This window comes from Diplotaxodon limnothrissa, linkage group LG16 (assembly GCF_057381915.1).
Source record: "Diplotaxodon limnothrissa isolate DT_005_m linkage group LG16, D_limnothrissa_male_GT1.1, whole genome shotgun sequence".
NCBI classification, from domain to species: domain Eukaryota; kingdom Metazoa; phylum Chordata; class Actinopteri; order Cichliformes; family Cichlidae; genus Diplotaxodon; species Diplotaxodon limnothrissa.
In genome coordinates, this window is record NC_140611.1 from 21,431,138 (window position 1) to 21,453,261 (window position 22,124).

General features: G+C 40.3%; 2 protein-coding genes across 3 annotated transcripts; both read right to left on the reverse strand.

Annotated features, from left to right (window-relative positions):
- Positions 1 to 349: 349 nt before the first annotated feature.
- LOC146616128 (immunoglobulin superfamily member 2-like) lies at positions 350 to 8,379 on the reverse strand. The gene is made up of 11 exons (XM_085374834.1): positions 8,313 to 8,379; positions 7,312 to 7,686; positions 6,778 to 7,194; positions 6,244 to 6,651; positions 4,924 to 5,289; positions 3,745 to 4,110; positions 2,539 to 2,910; positions 2,054 to 2,437; positions 1,520 to 1,933; positions 645 to 1,037; positions 350 to 549 (listed from the first exon to the last, which is right to left on the reverse strand). The coding sequence occupies exons 1-11, from the start codon at positions 8,377 to 8,379 to the stop codon at positions 350 to 352; spliced, it is 3,762 nt and encodes a 1,253-aa protein (XP_085230960.1).
- Positions 8,380 to 13,324: 4,945 nt separating this feature from the next.
- On the reverse strand, positions 13,325 to 21,503 carry LOC146616129 (immunoglobulin superfamily member 2-like). Of its 2 annotated transcripts, XM_085374922.1 has the most exons (11): positions 21,431 to 21,503; positions 19,801 to 20,175; positions 19,267 to 19,683; positions 18,398 to 18,805; positions 17,842 to 18,207; positions 16,654 to 17,019; positions 15,797 to 16,168; positions 15,313 to 15,696; positions 14,774 to 15,187; positions 13,611 to 14,003; positions 13,325 to 13,521 (listed from the first exon to the last, which is right to left on the reverse strand). In XM_085374922.1, the coding sequence occupies exons 1-11, from the start codon at positions 21,501 to 21,503 to the stop codon at positions 13,325 to 13,327; spliced, it is 3,765 nt and encodes a 1,254-aa protein (XP_085231048.1). The 2 variants fall into 2 exon arrangements, with proteins under 2 accessions (XP_085231048.1, XP_085231049.1); XM_085374923.1 differs by lacking the exon at positions 16,654 to 17,019.
- Positions 21,504 to 22,124: the final 621 nt, after the last annotated feature.

The window sequence follows — 22,124 nt, forward strand, 5'->3', positions numbered from 1 at the left end:
AATGTAAAAGTTTATTTATGTAGCATATTTTACAGACAGATGTCGCAAAGTGCTTCACAAGAGAGGTATCAAAAACACAATACAGTCATAAATACATCATACAAGCCCTGGTCTAATTAAAAGATTTTCGAAATAAAAATGTCTTTAGCTGCTTTTTGAAGGTCTCCACCGAGTCCAAACGCTGTACAAAGGAAGTGCATTCAACAGTCTGGGTGCAACAGCTTGGAAAGATCAGTCCCCTCGAGTTCTGAAACAAGTGTGGTGGACCACTTGTCTAAAACTAGGTGGAGTCCAACAGAAAACTTTTGCATGTGTGCGTTTAAAAAAAACAAAAAAAAGTTTCTGCTGTTCAGTCATCTCCACTTCGACTGGTGTTCATAGGCACTGATTCACCCCAGAGAGATGGCCCTGACTTGTTTCCCAGTGAGCCTTTACTTCTGCACATTGTGACTACGAGTAGCAATAGGACTAAAACTAAGACGATGAGAATTACAATAGCTATTATTATATAAGTCCTTGTGCTACATTCAGAATCGGCATTAGCATCACCTGCAAAGAAGAAGACAAAGAAAGGTATTTCCACATCTTTTGATATTTACTGAGAAAAATGACGTGTTAAGGGAAGTGTGTCAAGACATGCCTACCTTCTGTGAGAACACTGACATTGAAATGCCCTGACTTTTCCACTGCAACTTTTCTCCACCCACGAGACAGAGAAGGCAGCCACTCCTCTACCTCACAGAAATACAGGCCACTATTTTCAGGACCAGGATTCAAGAACGTGAGGCTGAATTGGCTGGGGTCAGGGTGGTCGTATCTCAGGCGAACATTCTCCCCAAACCTGTCCTGTAGAGTCGAGTTTCTGTAGACTGTAAATATGGGGCGCTGTTTCGTTTCTATTTCTTTCTGCCAAAACCATGTGACCTGGAACTTGGATTCATGGCTGGATTGTTTGTTGATGTTACAGGGGATAGTCAAATCCTGGTTTCTGCTTGTATTCATCTCTGCTTCCTCCTTTGGAATAGAGAGATTGTTTTCTGTGAATACGCACAAGGATAAAACTTTTGTTTAACAAGGTATCAGACCTGATAAGACCTGATAATTCCATTTCTTGAGAAACTTGATGTAAACCCTTTCAAAATGTTTTTCTCCAGTTGTTTTATAAATGTATTCTCACCTTACCAAATATTTAATTCTAACTTTTAGATACTTCACAGTATAGACACAGTTCTGATCAAATCACCAATGATTTACTAATGTCAGCTGTCTCTAGGCTCTTAAACATACTCGTGCTCCTTGATCTGAACTCTTCTTTCGATATAATCTCTCATTACAAATAAAGAGATTAGAATGCGTTAGTAATGTTACCTTGGGTGTTAAAGACTTATAGGGCTAATGAAGGAAAAAAAAAATCAGGAAAAATCAGGAAAGAGGAGGAGAAAAACATCCATGCAAACATAAGCTACAACATTAAGAACATTAACATTCCAACAGAACACTTCTAAAACTGTGATCATACCTGTTACTTTTACACTGAGTTTGATAGCACCACCACTGTCTGAGGCCTTCAGCTGCCAGTGAGCTTCATTATCCAGCTGGTATTGATCCACTTGGCACCAGTAGGTTCCACTATCCTCTTCATGGGCTTTCTGAATACTTAGGTAAAAGCTTTTCTGAGTGGGTCTGGACAGGCGTAGCCGCTCCTGCAGGCCTCTGGTGTCATTGTTCTCTGGGTAACTCACCAGGCCGGTGTGATCAAGCTCCACCAGGGAGGCTTTCTTCAAAGAAGAACTGTGTGCAGCATAATGCCAAATGACTCGATAGAAAACCGAAGAACCAGAAGCTCCTGAGGTGATGCTACAGTTGAGCTTGACTTCTTCTCCTTCTTTGGCAGTCAGCTGCTGCTCTTTCTTATCTAAACGAAGGTTGGGGGCTAGAAAATAGAAATAAGAAGATGAAGTTATATATTTCTAAATGGCATGTTTCATTTATTTTTGTGCTTATTGTATATGGCATGTGAAGTAATAAAGTAATGAAAAATAAATGTATTCACCAGGCTCAGTAATTGTTAGCACTGTGCTTTTGGACACTGTTGAGAGCAGATACCATTCACCACGAGGATCTTGAAGCCACTCGCCCACTTTGCATGTATATAAACCTTTATCTGAGATTCGAGCTTGCCGAATAATCAGTTCAAAAGTGGGTCCTTTGCTGCGCCTCATGCTGATTCGCTGACGCAGGTCCACCTGGGATTCCGTTACTATGGAATTCCGGTCCAAGCTTACAATGGTCTTATTTCCTGCATTTTCCTCATGCAGCCAGGTGATCGAATAGAGTGATGATTCAGACGTTTTTTTGACGATGGAGCATGTTATTGTTATGTCAGTGCTTATAGTTCTTGTCAACGCAGGAATAGGTGACACATCAAGCCTGCTTACTAGAAAAGGAGACAACATTTTCATTATTTTCTGAGGAAACAGGGACAAAAATGACTCTTTCTATTTAATGATGCCCCAAAATGGCTGCAGCTGGCAGTACCTGGGTTGTTTACTATCACAGAAAGCTGATTGGATGCTTTCAACTCCTTGTGCACATTCTTCAGTAAGACAGACACATTACACTGGTAGCTTCCTCCTTCTCTGTGGCTGGTACCAATGACCAGCAGATAGTACATGACTTCAGTTTTTCTGCTTTCTACTCGTAGCTGGTAGTGGTTCTGATCTGCAGACCAACTGATGGTGCCATCAGGAGAAAGTGTCAGGATGGTGTCTGGTGTTTTAGCCTCACGTTGCACGCTCCAAGTCACTGTTACCGGCATGTGTGGACCTTTGACCCGGCACATCAACTCCAATTTTTCTCCAACAATCACCCGAGTCTTGCGACTGATTAGAGACACTCCCATCAGCGTGTCTGACACAAAAATCCAAAATGGTCAGTGACAGCAAGTAAGAAAGGAGAAGCTGGTGATCAAGCAATCATTAGTGTTAAAGAAAAAAAAATCATGCATCATTTCATCTTTTAAAAAAGAAAAGGTTAGCTTGAATACACAAAAATGACTTTCATCCAATATGTGTCATGACATCTATGTCTCAAGCTTATAAATGCATGCATTAGCCAGCTTTAGCCATATATTTATGCAGCTACGTGTCATTTTTAAAAACTGTAAGCGAAACCTAAACCACATTTGCCCTAAAACAAAATATTCAGTCAAACACAAACATTCTAAGGATAGCTTTTTTTGCCTGAAAGCCTGGCTTGGCAAAAAACCCCATTTGTGCATGTGGTTTGTTAATGTGTAACCTACCCGCTGAGTGTTAATGTCTCCTGTCATATAGTTATGAAAATGCAAAGAAATTAAAATAATTCCTTTTACCATCCTGCCTATTAGTCTGATATTCAGCATTGTTTGCCTATTATAACCACTACCCTCCTTTTCACATATGCTGCTCACCGTTGCCTCTATAACTTATATGTCCAAAGAAACAGCTAATCCTGAGCTGCCCCTGTGATATACTCATTTGTAATTCTGTCCATCATCAAGATGCAATGAAAACATTAGCATCATCAAACCTGTTTTGACAGAGCCAACAAATCATACTTCACAGAAAGTTAAACCTTCCCAAAGTGGTTTTAGAAAAGCTCAACAAATCACACCACTCAATAAGAACAAACACCTGTTACAATGAAAGTAATATCATATGTCTTGAATAGTTTGTACTACACAAACACACAGACACATCTTACCTATAGAAATCACTGTCACAGTGGTAGTTTGTGTCTGGTTGTGAGTGTTGCCATTAGGTTTGCGCTCAGACACAGCACACTGGTACACTCCTGAATCAGACAGTGTGACCTCATCAAGCGCTAGGGTGAAGTTGTCAGTAGATGGACGCATCACCTTCACTTTGCGACTCATGAACTCCTCTGCTATCTCTGTAACACCCTCCTCATTTATACTGATGATGTCGGTGAACGAGGCCGTTGGTGTTGATTTGTGTTGCCAGGTGACAGAGAGCTGACCTTGAACCCCATCCACTTTACAGGAGAGATGCAGCCCGCCCCCTTCGGTGACATTTACAGCCTGCTGCATTTTGACTGTCAGCCTGTTTTCTGTGAGGAGATGAGGCAACAGACAAATAGTACTGCTGTGTTTGAGAAGACAAAATAATTTCCCTAACAGTAAAAAAAAAAAAACAGAAACAAAAATATGCAACCTAACACTTTGTTTAAGCCTTAATACCAACAGATTCAAATCAACAATGTAAAAAGGAAAGTGAAATAAACCCTGAATAACTGAGTGTGTGTGTTCACTATGACAAACCCTGGGGCTGAAATGCTACAACAAATAATATTCAGTCAAACATTCTGAAGACAGTTTTGTTTTCTGAAAGTCGCACTCACAATTCAGCTAAGAAACACACAAAACAAAACAACTTTTGCTTTTTGTTAATAACTGTGCAATCTGATTGTTGAGTGTTGAGATGTGGAAACCTAAAATTTTGACTCATGACAATGCAAAGAGTAAATCCACTAAACAACATGATTTTGCTTTGCAGATGTATTCCATCTAGATTTCCTGTGGGGAAATGTAACGTTTGATTTAATGTTGTTCAGTAAACAAAAGAAGGGTTCCCAAAGTATTACATTAAGACTCTCAATATCAGTATGTTTTGGATATTTGTCTGCCATTTTCTTGTAATATGTCACTACGGATTAAAGTGCTTAATGAATATATCTGCAAGTAAACAGCTAATTACTCAAACTGACCAAAATCCATATATTTACTTTGTTATTCCTTCTGTAATATTTGAAGTGTAGTTTAACAAAGAAGTGTTAGAATTTATGATAGAAACACCTGTTACAATGAAGGTAATATCATATCTTACATAGTTTGTACTACACAAACACACAGACACATCTTACCTATAGAAGTCACTGTCACAGTGGTAGTTTGTGCCTGGTTGTGAGTCTTGCTGTTAGGTTTGCGCTCAGACACAGCACACCGGTACACTCCTGAATCAGACAGTGTGACCTCATCAAGCTCTAAGGTGAAGTTGTGAGTAGCTGGACGCATCACCTTCACTTTGCGACTCATGAACTCCTCTGCTATCTCTGTAACACCCTCCTGACTTATACTGATGATCTCGGTGAACGAGGCCATTCGTGCTGATTTGAGTTGCCAGGTGACAGACAGTTGACCTTGAACCCCATCCACTTTACAGGAGAGATGCAGCCCGCCCCCTTCGGTGACATTTCCTGCCTGCTGCATTTTGATTGACAGCCTGTTTTCTGTGAGGAGATGAGGCAACAGAAAGAGTTAATAACATTCGATAAAATTAACCTAGTGTATGGGAACTTACAGGTTCCTGGTGCTGAGGTAACAAAAGGCTGTGCACCAGGTGTGGTAGGCCTTTGTCTTGTTCAGTGAACGGGGTTGATTAAATACCGGCCTTATCTTTGTGCAGTAAATGTACTATCAGCTAGATGAGTCACTTTAGCCGATTAATTACTAACCTGGGGCTGGATGTTTCTTTTAGAGCTATGTCATAAACTTAAAACAAAACAAAACAGTGTGTTAGTGAAGTACCTCTTGACCCATTTTGTTATTTTATTGATGCAAATTTATGTTAAAGCCCTTCCTCAGAACCTTAACCTGTAGCTGTGGGGATTTACATGTTTAATTATTGAGCATATTTGTAGCAATGCAGTCGTGTATGATGTGTTAATGCTATGCGTGATTCTAATTATTCCTTGCTTCTGTTTCGAATTCCAGTCATGTGCCAATTATTATCCACTGGAGTTTTTAAATGGTTCCTATTTAAAAAAAATTGTTTTAGATATTGTGTTAGTGATTTTAACCCTGGTCCTGCTGCTATATTTAAGGTTTCCTGGTAGCAGCCGGTGTATTCACTGGAAGTGGTCGGGTGTTAGGTCGGACCTGGTGAGGTGATGGAATTGAGTGTAGTGGGTTTTGGAGTGTGATAACTGAGTTAATACATAATAATTTTAATAGTGCTTCACACTGTGCCACAACCTCTGTGTGTGCCCGTGTCCAGTGAATTTTAGTAGGACCAGTGGATGTAGTCAATGAAGCTACTTATAACAACAGCTGAAGTGGATATTTTGACTGCAGTGTTTGTCACAACTTCTTCACTCCTCTCTTTGGGAGCAGACAAACAATGTAAAGGTACAGTGACTTAAACCCCTGAATAACTGAGTGTATATGTGTTCACTTTGACACACCTGTGGCTGAGACGCTGACCCGCTGTGGGCTGGAGTCTTTGGGTTCTCCCTCAATAAAAGTATCATCTTGGCCTCTCTCTTGAGGCCAGACTGTACAGATATACTCTCCCTGGTCCTCAGTTCTCACAGGCTTTAAGATGAGACGGTAATCTCTGTTCCCGCTTCGGGCGGCTCTGAGCTCTCCATTTTTCTGTCGAACACTGTACTCCGGTGCCACAGTGAGAACGCCTGTGGGACCAATGCGGGCCAGCTCCACACTTCCCTTGAGCCATGCTACAGAGAAGAATCTTTTCTCCACGTCCTGTGTGTTTATATTACAGGACAGCATCAGCTCCTGCCCCTCCTGCAGCGCTGCCGGCTGTGCTGAGATTTCCACTGCCAGAGACGGAGACGATGGCTCCACCACCTCTACTCAAGACAAAAAATGAAAACAGTGAGACATTCACACAGGTGTCTATAGGATAAGTAAACATTAATGTGCTGACCAATATCAAGATGTGTTATAAATATAGCACGACTGAGTAAAATTCCAACCTGTGGCTTTAACTGTCAGGGTCATTTCTTCTGCATTCTTCTGTATGATGATGTACCAGGAGCCATCAGGATCTTGGATCCACTCCTGAGCCTGGCAGTAGATCCTACCTTGGTCTGATGGCTCAACCTCAGCCATCTTTAGGCTGTACGAGGCCTCTCCCCATTTATCTAAGCGTATGAGACCTGCTTGGTAACGCCTTTCAAACCCCTGGCCTGGGCTCAGTGTAAAATCTCTATTCAGAGAAATGATAGGCTGAGCGTCCTCCTGTCCATCTTTATGGAGATACCAGGCAACAGACAGATGGGTGTGCTGGCTGGTGCTGCTAGAGGCCAGGCATGTTAAAGTCAGAGCTTCACCCTCGTTTAAGCTCAGTGGTGTGGAAGCAGATGATGAGACACTCAGGGAGTCTTCAATCACTATGAAACCACATCAGAGAAATCAAAAGTCATGAATGCTCTGACATCATCTGTACCATACCTACATGAAGACACATTCAAGCGTTATGACTGAAAATCAGGATGGTGATTGATTACCTTTAACGACTGTCTTAGCAGAATACTCTCCATCATAAGCACCTTCTAAGTTGACTGCAGTACATTCATATTCCCCTTCATCAGTTTTCTGCAGGCTTTTTATCTCGAAGCGGACTGAGTTTGGTGAGAGGCGTTTCAAAGCAATTTCATTTTTTCTCACACGGGTTAGGTGAGAAGAATATCCAAAAGTATCTTCATGTGAACTGATGATTTGGATCTCAAAGTCTGGGTTTGAAGGCTTCGTCATACGGAATTCAAAATGTTTGTCAGTGTTTTCATTTCTGAAGCCACTCACACTGCAGGTGATGTAGAGGGGAGCGCCTAACACACGATACAGAGGCCCAGCTTGTGCTTCAGTTTTCACTCTGGCCTCTCCTGAGTAAAGCAGAGACAAAACACAAATGAAGTCATCTGAATCCTGAAACTTTGAAGTGTCACTCATGTATTTACAAGTATATTTATAAGTATCTAACATATACTGTAGGTTATGGCACACTGCATGAATTGTGCATAGAACATCCATTGATATACAGGTGCACACAATGTTTTCAGAAAGATTTTGACATTTTTTATTTTTTGAGGTCTTATTTCCCTGTGGAAATATGTTTGTATGACATTTATGATTAAAAGAAAATGTTTTGTCAGATATCACCTGTAACGGTGTGTGCTGTTGGCTCGATTGGCTTTATTTATTTCATGCAGGAATATATATTTTTCCCCACAGAAAGCAAACATTACTACTTTGTCATAAAAGTGATTCGTGAAAAGTGAAAATAATTTGGAGGAGCTAATTTTCTGTAGCAACTAAACTGATATTAAACTATGGAGACCAAAAAAGAATTAACATTTATCAATCAGTGAGTTTACTCTGAGGTTTCTGCTAAATATAATTTCATAAAATGTGAAAAAAACATTTACAGACAACACAAACAACATCTTGGGTTTATCTGAGACATTAAAATTAATATTATGGAACTACAGGAATTCACTGTACTACTTACCACAATATAAAAGTTGACCCAAGCAGAGAATCACACCCGCCCTCCAAAGAGAGAGCACGAAACTCATCGTGTGCCTTCAACTTCAGGCTCAACACTGTACGTCCTCGGCTGCGATCAAGCCCTTGGTTAATGTGTACTGTGTGATCTCTCTGTGCCTTTTCATGCCTTGATTTGCCTGCGCTTCAGGTACGTTACGAACCTCTTTGAAACCTTTCACGCCGTAAATGGGAACATAATGACGTGCAATTTCTTGGAAATGTTATTGCGCGTCCCGCTGAGGGAGACGGCTACTATTGTGATTGGCCTGTTCAGACTGCTCCTGTGCATTTCCGGTGTTCTGACAAAACGTCCTACTTTGGCAAAACGTCCTACCGCAAGTAGTTTATGCACATTTCTGCTGTCACAGATTCATTCCAGCACAAATGTAAGTAGGTATAACGGTTTGCCACTTAACTTTGCCCATCAGAGTATGCTTGTAGCTCATAATTATAAAGCCAGGACGGTTTGCCACTTCATTTTAGCCGTTAAAGTATGCTTGTAGGTCACATTCACAAAGGTAGCATGATTTGACACGTAATTTACCTGTCAGAGTATGTGTCTAGCTGTTATTAACAAAGGTAAGATGATTTTCCACTGAATTCTAGCTGTAAAATGATGCTTCTAGCTCATATTCACAAAGGTAGGATTGTTCGCCACTTAATTTTAGCTGTTAAAGTATGCTTGTACGTCACATTTACAAAGGTAGGACGGTTTAGCACTTAATTTTACCCATCAGAGTATGTTCGTAGCTTATATTCACATAGGTAGGATTGTCCGCCACTGAAATTCGTGTTGTGCGCATGCGTAGAAACAACGGGTAGGATGGATTCCCAGAACACCTGGCCTCGTACATGTCAGTGAATTCCTGTCGGGAAATTGCCAAACAGTGTACGAAGAAGTGGAAAAACTGGAACGACAACTGGGCTTCTTTTTTTTTTCTTGCTTCCCCAAAACAAGTGGGGAGAGAGAAGGGCAAAACTGACCACCGCTAGACATTACAAATACATGTCTTAAAAATAAAACCTGCTAGACAGCAAGTCGCTTCCACCTCTGAATTCGTGCAAACGAAACTCATGTCTTTGCGCGTTCCCAGCAGGTAATGCACGTTTTTGACATTGACATTTACATCCTTGATCAGATTCTTGCATAGGCAGCTTGAGAGAAAGTAGTTAATTATGCTGCTTAGGACCACCCCATCTAAATTCGGCCACTTACTGCAAACTTTGCAAGCTTGAATGTGGTTGTTTGAATGATGCTGTATATTAATGAGGCAATAGTACCACCTAGTGGAGAACATAAAGACGTACAGTTTATCCAGTCATATTCAAATCGGCATTTTAATTTGCAGACTACTTAAAAATAGTGGGGGACTTTATTTTTAAATGTTCATAAAATTAACAAAATAACGTTTTATGTGTTTGTCATTCTCTACCCTGATGCCATAAAAAATATTCTTAGGTATGTTCAAAAAAGGCATAAAGAGCTTCACAGCAGCAGTTTCTACTCTTAAAAACCTTGGCACTGTTGCAGACTGGTGGCCTGTCCAGGGTACACCTCGCCCTGTGGTGGCTGGGAAAGGCTCCAGCCCCTCCAGGACCCTGAATTGGGCATGCAGATGAGAATGAATGGATGTATTCAACAGAAATGCTAAGAAAGTATTTTAGGTAGGAGACTGTATTAGTCCTTAAACAAAATACACATTTGTGAGACAAATACAGAAAGTAGTATGGGGAAAAAACATTTTATGAAGTGAGTATCAATCAGAAAACATCCATCTATCCTTATTACCGTATTCACCATATTAAATTCTGGTTAAGAGAAAAGAGACTTGAAATGATGAAAGAAAATGTATTCTAGTGTAAACTGTTCAGGACATGTGTTTAAGAATAAAAATATTAGAAATTCACTCTGAATGAGACAGAATAGAAACTGCAAACAAACCAGAAATGCTCTGTAGGCTAAACCGTGAAGCTTCTACAGGCCACATGCCAATCAGTGATGTTTTTAATTAGCAGCAAAAAAAGAAAACCAGCTAGAGATGCAAAGTGTTTTTACCTTTCCCTGCACTGCCATGCTTCGTCCCTGTTTGAATCAGCATGGATTATAATCATAACAGAAACTAGGGATCTATAGAAGTAATATATGGCACAGATTCCCAATTTATTCACACCTCCTATGGAACAATACATAAATAACACCAGGAGTTTTTTCCCAGTTCAAGTTGGCACATAATTAAGCAGAAGCCTGCTAATAATGGGTGAATTGCATGTAGTATCATGTATCATGAAACCTTTTCTTAGCTTCATTAGGACTTTGAGTCTTCTTTTGAGCTATAGACTGAACAATATGATATTCCTACATCTCAATTAGATTATCTCTTTGTCCTAAAGTCCTATTTTGAGACTTACAGTGTTTCACAGACCTGCATGTTTCATTGTCACATCAAGCTGCTGCTCAAAATGCAGGTGAAAGACACACTTACAGAAACATTGAAAGAAATAAGGGTTAAGTTTTCCAGAATTATAGATTTGATTAACCTCTTAAGCCCCAACGCCCCCTGATACGGGGGCAAAAGGCAGGAGATCAGGTAGGCTTGGGGTTTAAGAGGTTAAAGAAAATTGGGGGGGATGGAGATCTTGGCTGTGAACCAGAGGCTATGGAATCAGTTTGGAGCCACCCATAAGGACCAGCGGGTTTCCCCGGACATCTTCTGTTCCTTCAGGAAACTGCAGTCACCTTCTATGAGTGCTCACACGCTGTTGTTTTAGCAGACTTAATGTTTAACATGTTTGCAGTCTAAATGTTGGGGAATATTGCTGACATTTATATTTTGGACTAATTGGAATTTCTTTTCTTGCAGTTTTAGGATCTTGAACACTGGAATCTTGAGCTGATGATGGTTCTGGACTCAATATCGAAGGACCACAAAACTCAGTAGCTGTACTGAAGTTAACAACCATCAGATCGTCTTTATTATTATTGCCAACACGATGGAAAAGAAATATTGCATCCTGTTGTTGGAGCTAGATGGAAACCTAGGGGTTCGTCAACGTTATCTAGACATTTCACCCAAAAAATGCCCTCATGGTGGTGCTAGAGGTGAGGCCACGGGATCCACAACATTACAAGTGGCACTAATATTCTTCCTGGCACTTTGCCATTTAAGTGTGCTAAACAACCAGACAGGCAGCATGCACAACTGACATATGAAATCTACTCATTGTTTGTGTATGCAGGTACGGACAAACAGAGTCATTGTTTTTGTAAAAGCAGTGTTCTTTCAGTGTCATTTCCCACGAAAAGAAGGGGAAATGTGTAAGCCTACTGCTTTAATATCACTGACCTCTATCATATAAAATTATATAAAATCATATCCGTCAATGCAACATTTGTGCAGTGATTTGCCTCCCAAATTTTTTGGGGTTTTTTGTTTGCCCCGACAGTCATTGCCATGGCAACACAAGCAAGTGAAATTACAGTAACGTTTAGGGGGAGGCTGTACCAAGGAGCCGAGTCCACCACTTTGTAAAATTCAACCAATTCAAAAATTCAAAACAGCACATCTCTCTGAGGCCGAGAGAACTACAGTCTGCCATAAAGTGCTCTTTTAGTCTCTCACATCTTTCAGAGCGACGCTGCAAGTTTTACCTCAACTTGTATACAAACACCACACAAAAGCCTTCCTTTTCTTTCAGCTGTTCACTGAAAAGGAAAGGCAACAAATTGATTCAATTCTAGTCTTTTGCACAGATGGACTGTTAAAGATTCATAGAGGGTGATGCAGGAAGCATTGAGTGAAATAGAGAAAGAATGACAGAGTGTGAGACAGCACACATATATAGTACATTGCATCCTATGTGCCCCTGCATAGCCACACACTATTATTGTTTATGTCTTTTTATATTTTTTTTATTTTGACACATTGACACGTCAAAGTGCTGACTTTATTTTTCACTTTGAAAGCACTCACATCAACATAAAAGCAGTCCTTCAGGGGCAGTAGACCTGCCCAAGCCTATAACTTTTGAAAAAATAAAATTCATAGAGGAATACAATCCATAAAAAGTAACACTCAACTTAACAGCCAGTGGGACAAATGCAAGATGAATAACCATGAATTAAAATGCTTTAAATGGCTGACCAATACCTATGTCCACCATATGTGTGCAGTTCATTTTTACAATCCATTGATATTCAGTATCTTATCTAATGATGAACTGTCAAGGTCTATTCTTTAGATGGCTTTTATCTTCAGTTAAAAATTTAAATCAGAATTATTGTTTCAAGCCACAGCAATGAAAAAAATGTAATACTAGATTGCATGTGACAAACATAAAAAAAACGAGACACACACACACACATATATAACACTGTGCATCATGGCTCAGATGCAAATGAGAAATACTGTCATCACCAAACAATTTCGTAAGCTTTAGAAAAACAATTTTGTAACGATAGCAAAAAAGGGAAAAGTTTGCATTAGTAAGTATCTTGTGAAAATTCTTAAGAACATTGTGGCAATCAGTATCTAACATTTAAATGTCTGCCACATAGACAACTCAGCAGGATTTCAAGACCACACAGTCATTCTGAGCATTACCACAGCACTTCCCGGTTGAGTAATTGCTGAACTAGTTAGACATTCACCACAATTTATGCTTATAACTGCATGAAAACGTGCTACATTGCAACGTCTTCGCAGATGTGAAGCCACAGACTCACCACAGTTCAGCTGCTTGTGCATTCGGGCCTTAAAAATGAGCAGAAGTATCTATAAAATGAGAATTGCCTTTCTAAATGTAATTTCATTAACTCCTAAAGAAAAAAAATCTTCCTACCTGTACTAAAAGTAAATCAGCAGAGCTACTTCATGGAATGTTATAAACAAATGAATGGACACAATTATTTAAATGGAAAATTTTACATATTTTTGCATCATATCTAAAAGAAACCAAAAAAAATGTCTTTGCTGTTCAATCGTCTCCACTGGGTTTGTTGTTCATAGGTACTGATTCAGCCCAGAGAGATGAAGATGAGTTTTTTCCTTGTGAGCCTTTACTTCTGCACACCTTGAACATCAGTAATAATATAACCACCACCATAATGATGAGAACTGCAATAACGATTGTATAGGTTGTTGTGTTGCATTCAGATACGGCATTAGCATCACCTGCAAAGAAGAAGACAAAGAAAGGTATTTCCAGATGATCTTGTGATATTTACTGAGAGAAATGACTAAGTGTGTTAAGACATGCCTACCTTCTGTGAGAATACTGACATTGAAATGCCCTGACTTTTCCACTGCAACTTTTCTCCACCCATGAGACAGAGAAGGCAGCCACTCCTCTACCTCACAGAAATACAGGCCACTATTTTCAGGACCAGGATTCAAGAAGGTGAGGCTGAATTGGCTGGGGTCAGGGTGGTCGTATCTTAGGCGAACATTCTCCCCAAACCTGTCCTGTAGAGTCGAGTTTCTGTAGACTGTGAATATGGGGCGCTGTTTAGTTTCTATTTCTTTCTGCCAAAACCATGTGACCTGGAACTTGGATTCATTGCTGGATTGTTTGTTGATGTTACAGGGGAAAGTAAAATCCTGGTTTCTGCTTATATTCATCGCTGTATCTTTCTTTGAAACAGAGAGATTGTTTTCTGTGAAAAAGGACAAGGACAAAACTTTAGTTTATTAAGGTAACTAATCAGTGAGACCTAATGAAATTCAGTTATACTGACACACAAGGGAGAGCTTGAAGAGATGAAACAATCAACAGCAAAACAAGAGAGGTGCCCAGAAGACAACTGAGAAGAGTGGAACATTTTGTCAAGGTTTTGGGAATTACATTTGATTCCTTTTTTATAGAGTTAAATTAGATGATAACACTAAATTATATATGGTTGATACAAAGTTACAGCAAGAAGATTAAAGATAGTCTATTGTTCATTTCTAGCTCCATCTTCATTCAGTGAGGGGACTAGAAAGACCTTTGCATGCTTCACAGTGCAAACACATCTTGATTTGAGTCATATTTGGCTGCCCACTGAAGTTCATCTAGTTCCATTAAAGGTCTCCAGTCACAAGTGTGGATGGTTGGGGCTGCTTTACTCACATCCAAAGCTGTGTGCTCTCATATGGCTGTTCTGGGGATGTCAACTCTCTATGACTTTGTACAGACCCAGATTTAGAAAAGGCCTGAAGCATGAGCTTTTGACTTGAATTTAAGATTGAAACTTAAGTCTTGTTTGATGTCATCCACCACTATTAGGGTCAGATGGATTGACACAGAACTTGTAACTGAGGGAAACACATCACCCACTTCTTAATTGGTTTAAAATGTGCTTACAAGTATCCTTAATTCATACACCTCACAAAATAGCTAGACTATTAGGAGCCCAACAGAACACTTCTAAAACTGTGATCATACCTGTTACTTTTACACTGACTTTGATAGCACCACCACTGTCTGAGGCCTTCAGCTGCCAGTGAGCTTCATTATCCAGCTGGTATTGATCCACTTGGCACCAGTAGGTTCCACTATCCTCTTCATGGGCTTTCTGAATACTTAGGTAAAAGCTTTTCTCAGTGGGTCTGGACAGGCGTAGCCGCTCCTGCAGGCCTCTGATGTCTTTGTTCTCTGGGTAACTCACCAGGCCGGTGTGATCAAGCTCCACCAGGGAGGCTTTCTTCAAAGAAGAACTGTGTGCAGCATAATGCCAAATGACTCGATAGAAAACCGAAGAACCAGAAGCTCCTGAGGTGATGCTACAGTTGAGCTTGACTTCCTCTCCTTCTTTGGCAGTCAGCTGCTGCTCTTTCTTATCTAAACGAAGGTCGTTGGCTAGAGAATGGAAAAAAATTAATATGAAGTTATATATTTTTAAATGGTCTGTTTAATTTATTGTGGTGCCAACTGTATATGGCATGTGAACATGTTTCTGAAGTATGAAAAATAAATGTATTCACCAGGCTCAGTAATTGTTAGCACTGTGCTTTTGGACACTGTTGAGAGCAGATACCATTCACCACGAGGATCTTGAAGCCACTCGCCCACTTTGCATGTATATAAACCTTTATCTGAGATTCGAGCTTGCCGAATAATCAGTTCAAAAGTGGGTCCTTTGCTGCGCCTCATGCTGATTCGCTGACGCAGGTCCACCTGGGATTCCGTTACTATGGAATTCCGGTCCAAGCTTACAATGGTCTTATTTCCGGCATTTTCCTCATGCAGCCAGGTGATCGAATAGAGTGATGATTCAGACGTTTTTGTGATGATGGAGCATGTTATTGTTATGTCAGTGTTCATGTTTGTTGTCAACGCAGGAATAGGTGACACATCAAGCCTGCTTACTAGAAAAGGAGACAACATTTTCATTATTTTCTGAGGAAACAGGGAAAAAATTACTCTTTTTATTTAATGATGCCCCAAAATGGCTGCAGCTGGCAGTACCTGGGTTGTTTACTATCACAGAAAGCTGATTGGATGCTTTCAACTCCTTGTGTACATTCTTCAGTAAGACAGACACATTACACTGGTAGCTTCCTCCTTCTCTGTGGCTGGTACCAATGACCAGCAGATAGTACATGACTTCAGTTTTTCTGCTTTCTACTCGTAGCTGGTAGTGGTTCTGATCTGCAGACCAACTGATGGTGCCATCAGGGGAAAGTGTCAGGATGGTGTCTGGTGTTTTAGCCTCACGTTGCACGCTCCAAGTCACTGTTACCGGCATGTGTGGACCTTTGACCCGGCACATCAACTCCAATTTTTCTCCAACAGTCACCCGAGTCTTGCGACTGCTTAGAGACACTCCCATCAGCGTGTCTGACACAAAAATCCAAAATAGTCAGTGACAGCAAGTAAGAAAGGAGAAGCTGGTGATCAAGCAATCATTAGTGTTGAAAGCAAAAAGGAGATGTGAATACATGGCTACAAAACCACAACTGGCTTCTCAGTCTACACAATATGGCTATTGTTATGTCACCCTTCATTTCTTACGTAAAAGCAAAGAACATTGCTTGTAAATGTAAAGTTTGGTTTAATTGCAGGGGTACAGTAAACAAAGGAAGGATTCCCAATGGTGACAAGATCTCAATATCAGGTTTTGGATATTTGTCTAGCATTTTCTTGTGATATATCACTATGAGCTAAAGTGTTCAATGGACATATCTGCAAATAAACAGATCAATAGCCAAGCAGATCAAAATCCACATATTTACTTTGCTAATTTATTATTAAACAAATCAAAACACTCAATAAGAAGAAAAACCTGTTGTAATGTAGGTAACAAACACACAGACACATCTTACCTATAGAAATCACTGTCACAGTGGTAGTTTGTGTCTGGGTGTGAGTCTTGCCATTAGTTATGCGCTCAGACACAGCACACTGGTACACTCCTGAATCAGACAGCGTGACCTCATCAAGCACTAAGGTGAAGTTGTCAGTAGCTGGACGCATCACCTTCACTTTGCGACTCACAAACTCCTCTGCTATCTCTGTAACACCCTCCTCATTTATACTGATGATCTCAGTGAACGGGGCCGTTGGTGTTGATTTGTGTTGCCAGGTGACAGAGAGCTGACCTTGAACCCCATCCACTTTACAGAAGAGATGCAGCCCGCCCCCTTCGGTGACATTTACAGCCTGCTGCATTTTGACTGTCAGCCTGTTTTCTGTGAGGAGATGAGGCAAGAGACAAATAGTACTGCTGTGTTTGAGAAGATAGTCATAGAAAAAGTAATTTTACAAACAGCAAAAACATAAATAAGAAAACTAACACTTTGAAACTACAAGTGAGCCTTAATAACAGCAGGTAAAATCAACAATGTAAAAAGGAAAGTGAAATAAACCCTGAATAACTGAGTGTGTGTGTTCACTATGACAGACCCTGGGGCTAAAATGCTACAAAACATAATGTTCAGTCAAACATTCTGAAGACAGTTTTGTTTTCTGAAAGTCGCACTCACAATTCAGCTAAAAAAAATACATAAAACAAAATATTTTTTGCTCGCTGGTGATAAATGTGCAATCTCATTGTTGAGTGTTGAGATGTGGAAATCTAAAATTTTGACTTATGACAATGCAAAGAGTAAATCCACTAAACAACATGATTTTGCTTTGCAGACGTATTCCATCTAGATTTCCTGTGGGGAAATGTAACGTTTGATTTAATGTTGTTCAGTAAACAAAAGAAGGGTTCCCAAAGGATTACATTAAGACTCTCAATATCAGTACAGTATGTTTCGGATGTTTTTATGCCATTATCTTTTAATATATTACTATGGGCTAAATGGTTTAATGAATATATCTACAAGTAAACAGATTAATAGTCAAGCTGACCAAAATCCACTTTTTACTTTGCTATTTCTTCTGTAATATTTGAAGTGTAGTTTAACAAAGAAGTGTTAGAATTTATGATAGAAACACCTGTTACAATGAAGGTAATATCATATCTTACATAGTTTGTACTACACAAACACACAAACACAGCTTACCTATAGAAGTCACTGTCACAGTGGTAGTTTGTGCCTGGTTGTGAGTCTTGCTGTTAGGTTTGCGCTCAGACACAGCACACTGGTACACTCCTGAATCAGACAGTGTGACCTCATCAAGCGCTAAGGTGAAGTTGTCAGTAGTTGGACGCATCACCTTCACTTTGCGACTAACGAACTCCTCTGCTATCTCTGTAACACCCTCCTGACTTATGCTGATGATCTCAGTGAACGGGGCCGTTGGTGTTGGTTTGTGTTGCCAGGTGACAGAGAGCTGACCTTGAACCCCATCCACTTTACAGAAGAGATGCAGCCCGCCCCCTTCGGCCACATTTACAGCCTGCTGCATTTTGACTGTCAGCCTGTTTTCTGTGAGGAGATGAGGCAACAGACAAATAGTACTGCTGTGTTTGAGACGTTAATAATAAAATAATTAAATTTCACTAACAGTAAAAACAAATAAGAAAAATCACCTTGTGTAATCCTTAATAACTACAGATAAAATTAACAATGAAAAAGGGAAAAGAGTTAAACCCGGAATGTGTTCACTTTGACACACCTGTGGCTGAGACGCTGACCCGCTGTGGGCTGGAGTCTTTGGGTTCTCCTTCAATAAAAGCATCATCTTGGCCTCTCTCTTGAGGCCAGACTGTACAGATATACTCTCCCTGGTCCTCAGTTCTCACAGGCTTTAAGATGAGACGGTAATCTCTGTTCCCGCTTCGGGCGGCTCTGAGCTCTCCATTTTTCTGTCGAACACTGTACTCCGGTGCCACAGTGAGAACGCCTGTGGGACCAATGCGGGCCAGCTCCACACTTCCCTTGAGCCATGCTACAGAGAAGAATCTTTTCTCCACGTCCTGTGTGTTTATATTACAGGACAGCATCAGCTCCTGCCCCTCCTGCAGCGCTGCCGGCTGTGCTGAGATTTCCACTGCCAGAGACGGAGACGATGGCTCCACCACCTCTACTCAAGATAAAAAATGAAAACAGTGAGACATCTACACATTAAATCATGAAGGCAGTTGTCTAACATTAATGTGCTGATCAATACATGTAATTTAATATAGCATGTATTTAGTATTTAGTATTTATTTATTTATTGTCATTGTCAGAGAACAATGAAATTGCATTTGGGGCTTCCGTACAACCCGTAAATAAAATAATGAAGAAAATAATAAATACCCCTTAAAACCCAAGTGTAAATATTTAACCCAGTGTGACTCCAGTGCAATAAGACAATCCTTAGCAACAACATGAGAACCTGACAAGTAAGTTCAGTGCTATTAAGAAGTTGGATATGGTTATTGTCTGTGAGAGGGGGGCAGAGAGTTCAGGAGCCTCACAGCCTGTGGATACAGGTGTTCTGGCCTGTATAGACCTGTACCTTCTCCCATGGCTAAGCAAAATCAATGAAATGCTTCCAACCTGTGGCTTTAACTGTCAGGGTCATTTCTTCTGCATTCTTCTGTATGATGATGTACCAGGAGCCATCAGGATCTTGGATCCACTCCTGAGCCTGGCAGTAGATCCTACCTTGGTCTGATGGCTCAACCTCAGCCATCTTTAGGCTGTACGAGGCCTCTCCCCATTTATCTAAGCGTATGAGACCTGCTTGGTAACGCCTTTCAAACCCCTGGCCTGGGCTCAGTGTAAAATCTCTATTCAGAGAAATGATAGGCTGAGCGTCCTCCTGTCCATCTTTATGGAGATACCAGGCAACAGACAAATGGGTGTGCTGGCTGGTGCTGCTAGAGGCCAGGCATGTTAAAGTCAGAGCTTCACCCTCGTTTAAGCTCAGTGGCGTGGAAGCAGATGATGAGACACTCAGGGAGTCTTCAATCACTATGAAACCACATCAGAGAAATCAAAAGTCATGAATGCTTTGACATCATCTGTACCATACCTACATGAAGACACATTCAAGCGTTATGACTGAAAATCAGGATGGCGATTGATTACCTTTAACGACTGTCTTAGCAGAATACTCTCCATCATAAGCACCTTCTAAGTTGACTGCAGTACATTCATATTCCCCTTCATCAGTTTTCTGCAGGCTTTTTATCTCGAAGCGGACTGAGTTTGGTGAGAGGCGTTTCAAAGCAATTTCATTTTTTCTCACACGGGTTAGGTGAGAAGAATATCCAAAAGTATCTTCACGTGAACTGATGATTTGGATCTCAAAGTTTGGGTTTGAAGGCTTCGTCATACGGAATTCAAAATGTTTGTCAGTGTTTTCACTTCTGAAGCCACTCACACTGCAGGTGATGTAGAGGGGAGAGCCTAACACACGATACAGAGGCCCAGCTTGTACTTCAGTTTTCACTCTGGCCTCTCCTGAGTAAAGCAGAGACAAAACGCAAATGAAGTCATCTGAATCCTGCAACTTCAAAGTGCCACTTGTGTATTTATAAGTATTAAAGTATCTAACATATATGTTGCAGGCATGTTACAAATGAATGATAGAATGAATACACAATATTTTCAGAAAGATTTATATATTTTTTTATTTGTTAAGTTATTTTCTGCAAAAATATGGTTTTTATGACATTTCGGATAAAAAAAGAAAAAATGTTTGCAAGTTTTGAAAAAAGATATATTCACCCTCCAGGTGATGGCCACAATCAGCCATGTGACTGTGTTTTTTGTTAGTTCCTTTTTAAGGAAACTGTGGGTTCCTGTCACAAACTGTCTGAGGTAGTCTTACAAGTCTAGACGAAGATTACGAGGATAGGAGTGCTATTCAGACCGTGATAGAAATCTAATTAAATCAAATAATGTGTACAATCGTCTTCTTTTCATCCAAGTAAAAACTGCTTGTTTTCTTGAGTCACTTTATTTTCCTTCATGTAGGAAATATTTTTTCCCCAGAGAAAGCAAACATTTTGTCAAGATCTGCAGCCTGCAGATGATGTGAAACTGAATGAGGACCCCAATGCAGGAGACACTGACAGGCAGGAACAAGTTAATATAAAGTGAGCTTTCTATTAACACTGATCGTAAAGGTATAAAATAAGAGAAACCAAAATTGAACAAATTAAACTGGGAAATACGAGGAAACATGGAATCTAAACGACAGGAGGGCAGCTGAGGAAACACTCAGACTACAAGGGGGATAATATATAATAATATAGCCTATACACAAGGGGAATATTGAACACTTTAAATTCCACACTTTAAAAACAAAACACTGGGTCAAAATCCAGACCCATGAAACATTTATTGCTACCTATTTCATGATGCAAATGATGCATGAAAATAATTCGGAGCTAATTTGTTTTCGTGTAGCAATTACACTGATATTAAATATAGAGACACCAAAGGAGATGAATCAGTGAGTTTAATCTCGGAGCTTTTCAAAAATCACGACGCAAACAACACAGACAATATTTTAGCTTTACCAAAGACGATGAGCTTAACATGCAAATGTACTGATGGTAATTCTATATTTTTATTCTATTCAAAATGGACATACAGTGTGTTCTTACCAACAGCTTACTTTAACACAGTTAATATTCTGACATCTCCAGTGAATCCTCGAGGTCACTGACTAGAATCCACTCCAGCTAAAGGAAGCCAGTGTACCACTTACCACAACGCAAAAGCTGACCCAGGCAGAGAATCAAACTGGACCTCCAAACCGAGAGCAGGAAACAACTCATCATGAACCTTCAGCTTCAGTCTCAGCACTTTACGTCCTCGGCATAGCCTCTGTGATCAAGTTCTTAGTCTGTGTGAAAATCTGCCTGTGTCTTTTCACACTTGTTAAAGTGGTTTATGTTTCCTGTCGGTGACCTAGAGCAAGAGGAAGTCTGAGATATTTCCTGCATACTGCACATTATTCATGACTTTTGTGTATGTGTAGAGGTGGATTGGTGGAGATCAGTAACATCGCTCGTTTTTTTTCCATCCTCGATCGAAACATTGGATGGTTACACGCGTGGTTAGACAACCTTAAGCCGAGCGGGCTCATAAGTGGGTCACCAAACCGTTCATTCTGTTCATTTCTATGTAGCGTTTTCAGAGGGAGAAACGTTTTGTCACTCACCCAAGCGATTTCTTCAGTCTCAACTTTTGCATAATGACTGAAACTTGGTGCTAGTTTCAGTCATTGTGCAGAGCTATACTGTTTACAAGGTTGGGGGGAAACCTGCAGTCAGCTGCGACTGAGATGAGACTTCCAGATGGACGGAATGAACTTTTTGGGAAAACATATGTAACTTTTCGATTATTCATCGACTTCCTTTAAAATATATTTTCATAGCATGATCATATTGTTGCATAGG